Source organism: Corvus brachyrhynchos, unplaced genomic scaffold (assembly GCF_000691975.1).
Source record: "Corvus brachyrhynchos isolate BGI_N302 unplaced genomic scaffold, ASM69197v1 scaffold522, whole genome shotgun sequence".
Classification (NCBI taxonomy): domain Eukaryota; kingdom Metazoa; phylum Chordata; class Aves; order Passeriformes; family Corvidae; genus Corvus; species Corvus brachyrhynchos.
The window spans coordinates 1,064,648-1,072,639 of record NW_008236649.1 but is presented as its reverse complement, the minus strand read 5'-3'; the positions used below and the strand labels follow the sequence as shown (position 1 = coordinate 1,072,639).

The 7,992-nt window shown below is 47.9% G+C and overlaps 1 protein-coding gene across 1 annotated transcript in view; it reads left to right on the top strand.

Annotated features, from left to right (window-relative positions):
• Positions 1 to 7,992, top strand: part of ACSF2 (acyl-CoA synthetase family member 2) — a 60,076-nt gene that overhangs the window by 23,892 nt on the left and 28,192 nt on the right. The window contains exons 3-5 of the mRNA XM_008644428.2: positions 1 to 22; positions 5,359 to 5,554; positions 7,303 to 7,431. Of these exons, the coding sequence (XP_008642650.2) occupies positions 5,375 to 5,554; positions 7,303 to 7,431 (309 nt within the window). The 5' untranslated portion in view covers positions 1 to 22; positions 5,359 to 5,374. The remainder of the gene's footprint in view (positions 23 to 5,358; positions 5,555 to 7,302; positions 7,432 to 7,992) is intronic.

Below are 7,992 nucleotides of genomic sequence, written 5' to 3'. Positions count from 1 at the left end.
CGCCGGGATCCCCGCCAGGCAGGTGGGTGCGGGCTATAGGGGGTGCGGGGCTGTGGGGCTATAGGGGATGGGTAGCTGTAGGGGACTGGGGGCTATAAGGGGTAGGAATTATAGGGGACAGGGGGCTGTGGATGAGAAGGAATAAGGGCTATAGAGGACAGGGGGGCTGTGGATGAGAAGGTATCGGGGCTATAGGGGGCAGAGGGCTCCGGGGTAGGGGAGCTGTAGGGCACAGAGGCTGCAGAGGATATGTGGAGACCATGTGTGATGGGGGACAGGGGCTATAGGACAGCTGCAGGGCGCTGTGGGTGTCCGGCCAGGCCAGTGGCTGCATGCAGGGAGGGCATGTTCATCTCGGTGTGTAACTCTTGGTTAACCCTCTGCTTTCCCTGGATCTGCTTCCCCCCAGCTTGGGAGTGGGCCTGGGGCAGGGATGAGCCCTGCACGGTGGGCGGAGGGATGTGAACGAACGGCAAGGGCTGAACTTTGAGCAGCAGCTCCATCCGGATTGCAGCAATGTGAAGTGTAACAAATGGCTTCCCCATCTTTCTTCAGGGCTCTGACTTGCAGTCAGTGTCCCTGTCCCCCTGTGGTCCTGCAGCCCCCAGGGTGCTGGGTGACACAGCAGGTCCAGGACACCAAGGAGCTCTGGGGCTTGGGAAATCAGGCAAGTTCTTTGCCTTGCTTTTCTTCAGTGCTGCCTCTTGGAGCAAGATTGTGTGAAAAAACAGCAATGGGAAGCACCTGGCTTTGGGACAGGCTCTGAAGGTTTAGCTGATATTCAGAGTAATAATCACTGGGATGAATGACTTCCAGTGAGCAATTCCAAGAACCGGGTGGTGGGTTCCTTGTTTTTCACAGACAGGGTTTGGGTGTTTCTTTTCAGCTGGTTTGACATTAGGAGTGAGGTGGTTGAAGCCACTTCATCATGGGTGTGTGAAGATTGCCTTCTCAAAAGCTGTTCTTAGGAAATAGGATCAGAAGGGAAGCATGATAGAGAGTTCACTGCAGCTCACTCCAGCCCAGGATTGAAACTGAGGGACAGGAACACAAAGCCCTTGGGGAAAGAGAGCATGTACTTAGAGAGTAAACTCTTTCTAGTAATGTTATAAAAAAAGTTTATTAAATTCTGCTCGTAGGCTTGTTTATCCTTTTGGCAGGGAGAGTGCAGAGAGCAGAGAGGCAGAGTGGAAAAATATAACCAGAAAGTTGCTGCAGGAGGAGTCTGAAAACCCAGGGAAGTTGATCTCTCCTTAAAGAAAAATAAACAAAGCAAAAAAAGAAGTAAGAATCCGGTTAACTCTTTAGTCAACAGATTAAAGAGGAAATGAGAACAGAGTGGAGTTAAATTGCAGCACCCTTTAACTGCAGTCATATTACACAAAAGACCCAGAAGCTCTTGCTTTGGGGAGAGAAGCTCCTGGTAGATGTCCATGAGCAAAGGAACTGGCAGAGGAATCTGTGAACCATTCCAAGTATGATTTCTGTAGTCAGGACAGTTCCAAAGCCCTGGGAGGGCAGGGCCTTTCCCACAGGTGCAGAGGTGATGGCACCACAGAGCAGGTCAGTGTCCTTCACGCTGCAAAGGGGACAGGAGGTTACCCTGCCTTGCATTCCTCTCTCATCTCTTTTGATAATTTCTGTAGAGACTGGTAAAGAGTTAAAGGTGAAAACAGAGCTGGTTATCTTATACCAACAACTCCAGACTGTTGATTGGGGCTGTTCAGAGAAAAGTACAAACAGCTCCTAGGATTAGTCCAGAGTGCTTGCTTCAGTCTGATCATTTCTGCTTCCTGCCATCAGGCAGGAGAGTTCTGGGGTTGCTGGGATTTGGCTGCTCCCCTGCCTTTTGCAGGGAAGAGGATGCATTTTTCCCTCATCTCTGATATCTCTCTGTTCAGCTGTGTTGCTGAACTCCAGGGTTCCGGAGTTTTGCAGGGACAGCCTGTGGATGAGGCTGGCTCATTTGCAGGCTGTCTTGCTGCTGAAACATGCTGCTAACAAAAGGCATGTGCTCTCCAAAAGTCGTGGTTGACACCCAAGAGCAAGCAGAGTTTTATTTGCTCTCCTTCGGCTGAGTCAGGGAAATGAGAGCTGTCGTAATATCGGACCGTTGGTCTGATTTTATCTCCAGCAGCACCAGTGCTTCGTAGGAACAGGTGAAGGGTGAATTACTTGTTTTGTGTAACAAAGATGAACACAGAGATTATTTCTAAATCCTTTGGACTCTTTCTTTGTAGAGGTCTCTTGATACATTCTCTCAGATCAGATACATACACTCGCTGCTGGCTGTAGGCAGGAGGGAGACCAGCCCTATGTGATTTCCGGCACGATGCTGCTGATAATGAACATATCTTGTGTCTGCCTCCTTTATTCGACTCCTGACCCCCAGTGCTTCCAACAGGCTGCTGTGTTTTATCTCACACCTTTCACTTCTGCCACTGTGTTACAGAAATGCTGAAGCACATGTGAATGTCAGACCAGAGTTTGGGGAGTTCAGACTCGATGGCAGCTGAGAATTTTGCTTGAATGCATTTGAAGAAATGATGTGAGCTAGTGCTTTGAGAGGAGTCAGTGACTCTGAGTAATGAGCGTGAGAGATCTTAGCCTTCTTAGCCTCTAATTTCAGTACTGCTGATGCTTTCATTTGAAAATGTGAATGCTTGGGACCTCTGAGAGCAAGCTGTGTTCACACTGTGAAATACAGCACTGTTTTCTCAGTATTTTGGAGCATGTGGCTTTGTAATGATATCTTTTACTGCTCTTTGATGCACTTTCATCCTCATGTTTGGGGGTAGGGAGGAAGCCAAGCCGTGAAGCCTGGAGGTTTGTGCCTTCTTGCATTTAGTGTAAGAGTCTGGTTCTGAAAAGTCAGTGAAACCCTTTGGCTCTTCAGGTCTGGAAAATATTGAGATAGTAAGCCCAGAGAGCCTGATCTGTGTAATGCTTTGCCAAGACATGACAGTGTAAGATTGCCCTTTTCATTGGCAAAGCAGGGTTGTGCAAGTACCTCTTTGAAAGCTGACTGCAGAGCAGGAGACTGTTTCAGCTGGACACTTTGGATTCTGATTGAATTTTCTTAATCTGAATTTTGTAGTATTTCCTCCCCTCTTCAGTCTCTTTTTGTGAGGGTCTTTTGTTGTTTATCTTTCCCAGTGCTGAGCCTGCTTGGCTCCCAGTGCCCCCTGAGACATTGCTGGGGGAAGAGCTCTTATGCAACCAGGCCAGCAGCTGCTCTCTGCCCGCTCCAGCCCTTCCCAGGCAGGGGAGTTAGAGACGGGCTCTGCTGACACTGGAGACTACTTGGCTTGAGGGAGATGTGAGTATGGCTGGCCCCATTAAACGTTTTAACAAACAGCCTGAGGGTTCCTCATCTGCCTTCGTGAGCTATGACAGGGGACAGGGACTTCTCCAGTCGCTGTTTCAACCAGCAAGTGGTTGTGGGTCCGGTGGCTTTTACTACTCTCCCAGGAGCATTCATCCTCCCCTTGCTTTAGGGAGAGTTTTTTCTACCTTTTATTTTATAGAACTTATGTTTATAAAGGCCTTTCTTCAGAGCTTTCTTTCATCTCCTCATTTATCTACATGCTTTGCCCAAGAGTTTTCAAACAATAAAAGGTAGCTCAGTTTAGCACTTGTCCTCCCTCCTCCTCAGGCAGCCTTACAGCCTTGATGTGAGTTGCCCAAGAGCTCGGTGAGGAGGGATGTCTGAACAGAGCCCATGGGATTTTGCACAATTCTCCCTCTGCTGAAAAGCAGTGGGGGGAAAAAGGGTGAGGTAATTCACTTGTCTCTTGGAACAGTACTCCCCTGAAGGTAAAATCTAGTTTTTGTTCTCTGGATATTGAATTTCACTTCATGTAGGAGGTAACTCCCTGTTCAGACTTGTTTCTTGTGGGCAGAAAAACAAATCTTTTGGGGCAGTAACACCAAGTCTTTGTAGAATATTGATCCCGTAGTAGATGGGAGTTTAGGCTGAGCTGTTTTTCTTCTTTAAGGCAGGGATTTCCCCATTATACACTGAATTATACACAGCCTCTGTTCTATGCACCTTACAAGTGTCCCTTAGCCCTGTCCCTCCTGGTTGTCTCCTAATGTCGGAATGGAGGAGCTGAAGTGGTGGAGGAAGGCAGAGAGGAAATGAGGAGGGACAGAGAACATGGGGGGCTTGCCTGGGGAGGAGGACAGCATGGTGGGAGGTGGCTGCTGGAGCAGAGAGAGGCTTGTAGGAGATGGAGAAAGAAACCAAGGTAGGAACTGCAGCACTCAGATGGTCAGGAGCTGTGGTTTGAGGGGAGATTGCTGCATTTCCACTGATGATCAGACCTCAGGGAGAGCCTCAATGATTTTTAAATGATTTTCCCTATTGTTCTGACCACATCTTCTCATTGCTGCCTCTCTTGACTCATTGGCCTCCCTCTTGACCTCCAGCACCTCTCAGTGCTCCTGCCCTGCCCAGGATTGCTCTTCTCAAACCCATCCCTGTTCTCCTCCTCCCGCTCTGTCCCAAATTTGCAGTGGGGGCCATCTCTTCCCTGCTGTGGTATTGCCTCTGCTCTTCTTCCCCTTCATCTCACTGGTAGTTCCTTGTTCTACTGATGCTGTTTCAGTCCCATAGACTCTTTACATTCCAGCTGTCAGAGAGAGGACGTGTACAGCTGCTTGCTGTTGTAAACACAGACCTTTCCTTTGCAGACACCTCAGTTACAGCTCAACTTCTCTGATCTCTTCTAAACAGTTTTAGTTGTGCAGGATCAGACTCTTCTCTGCTGATCATTTCGGAGACTGACCTCTTTAACTTTAATTCTCTCTTTCTCACTTGTTTGCTCTTTGCAGTCAGTTGGGAGAACTTACCTACAAATTGGTTTGATCCTGTTAATTCTCAGCTATTTATACCTTTTAATGTTGCAGAAAGACCAAACCCAATTGCCATCTCTCAGTGAACTGCAGAGCTCATATTCTGTCCAGGCATTCCAACATGTTTGAGTAGTTTTCACTGCAGGTGAATGATGGTAGGAGCAGGCTGTGGTTCTGCAGGCCTGGTGCAGGCTCCTTCCCCACCAGGTTTCCCATGGAGGAATGGAGGCTCTGCCTGTTCTGCCTGCTGGTGTGGACACACATGTGGGTGCCCTGGGGGGTACCAAGGTTGTCCCTGTGCCCCAAGCCACTGCATAAGCTTTCAAAGTCCTCTTGGAAGTCTTCCTGATCTTGACCCACTGAAGCAGCTGCCTGTGGTTCCCACTGGTGCAGGAATGTGCATGAGGTATTCCCGATGTCATCGGCAGGCTGATAATCCCTCCAGATGGGGAGAACTGTAATGCCAGGTTATCTTGAACAGCCTCTTCTTTTCTTTCCCAGTGCCCTGCACACAAGGATGCCCTCCGTGTCCCCCAAGGTGACCAGCAGCTACATCCAGGGGCCCTCAGACATTCCTCTTCTTGACAAAACCATGGGCCAGTGCCTGGAGGAGACTGTGGAGCGCTTTCCCGACCGTGAGGCCTTGGTCTTCTGCCGGGATGGGGTTCGGAAGACGTTTGCTCAGTTCAAAGAGGAGGTGAGTGCCTGGTTCACCCCTCAGGTGAGTGGATGACAGCAGCAGGTGTGATGGAGAAATGGGAAACAGTTTCATTGCTCAGCTCAGGACCGAGGTGAATTGTGTGTGGGTGGACCTTCATCCTGGCACAGAGGGAACAGCGCATTTCCAGCACACACTGACGGGTGAGTGCTGCCTTCATCCTCCTCAGAACCTTGGCATGGCAGGGAGGAAGTGGCATATGCAAAATGCTTGTTGAATATCCCATAATGAACCTTCATACTTAAAAATTATCACACTTATCTGATGGATTATGGGCTGTGTTATGGTGTGTTTCTCTACTGGAGTAGACTCCACCTTCTGGATTAGTCACTTTGACTATCAGAGGCCCTGAGTGTGGGGAAGGTTTTTATCCAAGCATGAAAGCAATGCACAAAGTCAAGGACTAGGGCTCAGTATCATTAGCACAGATGTGTGTGGGTGTATCTATGTGTATGTATGTGTGCATATACAAATATATGTTTATCTGGTTTTGGAATGGAGCGACTAACTACCTGTGAGGTTTCTAATAAATGTATGATATGATCTTTGAAAGGAAAAAATGGTTTTGTTTGTTTTTAGGCTTACTATTGTTTTGGTCACATCCATTCAGATAAACAAGGTTAGCTGTGTTCACCCTGATTTTAAGAAGTGGGCTGTAATTCAGAACTAAATCAAATCGTTCCTCAAATTCATATCTCCTACAAGGTAGATTTTATAAATTCATTTGAGAACTTAACAAAACTATAAAACATTTCCTGAATGTCTCAGAGTATTTATACATACATTTGTGCACCTGAAACACGCTTATGATCCTGCAAAATAAAGTAGTTGTTAATGTAGTGGCTGAATTTGAGTTACTGAATCACAGAATCATTCATGTTGGAAAAGACCTCCAAGGCCGAGTCCAGCCTTTGGCCGAACACAACCCTGTCATGTAGGTCAGAGCACTGAGTGCCATCTCCAGTCATTTCTTTAATGCCTCCAGAGATAGGGACCTCCCTGGGGAGTCTTTTCCAATATTTAATAACCTTTTCAGTGAAGAAATTCCTCCTAATGTCCAGCCTGACCCTAGCCTGGTGCAGCTTGCGGCCACTTCTTCTCATCCTGTCCCCTGTTCCCTGGGAGTAGAGCCTGACTCCCACCTGGCTGCCCCCTCCTGTCAGGGAGTTGTGCAGAGCCAAAAGGTCCCCCCTGAGCTTCCTTTTCTCCAGGCTGAGCCCCCCCAGCTTCCCCAGTCACTCCTCACAGGACTTTTGAGGACAGGAGCCCTGGTCAAAAATCACTTGATAGAATTTTCTTCATCCAGATCCTTTTTGAAGTAAGTGATACCCAGAAGGGAAGCAGATCCACCAATGTGGATGGGCCCAGCATATGGGTGAGGCTTGGTCCTAAGTGGAATTGATGACGAACTTGGCAATAAATAGTCTTTGGGCAAGAAGTAACTTGCAACAACATAATTGCCTATTTTGATTTCCTTCCTGCTTTGTTGTATTGTTCCAGGTTTGTTATTTTTATGCTTTCAGTCAACCTGCTGAGCAGGGGCTGATCTGTGCTCCAGGCTCAGAAGCTGCTGCAGCCATGGGCTGATGGACTGTTCTGGGGAGATACATTCTGTTGCATTTCAGTTACAAAGAAGATGCTTTTTCTCCAGAAAGCAGTGCCTGGAGACCAATAATCCCCACTGCATCCTGTGTGTGATCCTTAGGCTCTTGTGTTGTATTTTTCAGGTGGACCAAGCAGCAGCCGGACTTCTGGCCCTTGGCCTGCGGAAGGGAGACCGGCTGGGGATGTGGGGACCCAATAAATACGAGTGGGTTCTCATGCAGTTTGCAACTGCCCAGGCAGGAATCATCCTGGTAAGGAGTTTGCTGTGTCTGGGTCTTAGCAATCTATTGGGAAAGGAAATAGAGTCCAAGAAGCAATAGGAAATACTGGAGAATAAAGTTTGTCTCTTTTTTCTGTGCCGTTACCTGGCACGTCATCTATAGCTGAATCAAGCATTAAAGGAAGGTCTGTGCAGCTCTCTGCATCTTTGTCCTCCACTCTGTAGGGAAGCAGACTGCAGAGGGAGGAGCAGCAAAAAAAGTGCCTGCAACAGCTGTTAATAGGAGGAGATGTGCTTTTCTCTACAGGATCATTTTTATGTGGGATGTTGCTGTCCTAACTGGTTACCAGCTGGTTGGATCCCTTCCAAATGTATTGCTCCATGGAACAAATGCTCACTTAAAAATCTAGTCCAGACTGCACATCCATAAAAGCCAATTTTGATTTGATAACATGACCAAAATACACCTTATTTAGGCAGTGCATTGTGCTGAGGTCTGTACCCTGCCTTCTGCTCCTTTTCTCCATCCTGGTTCATTCCAGTGTCTGCAGGAATAGGGTGGAAGAGGGTGGCTCAGTAGGAACCTGGGGGT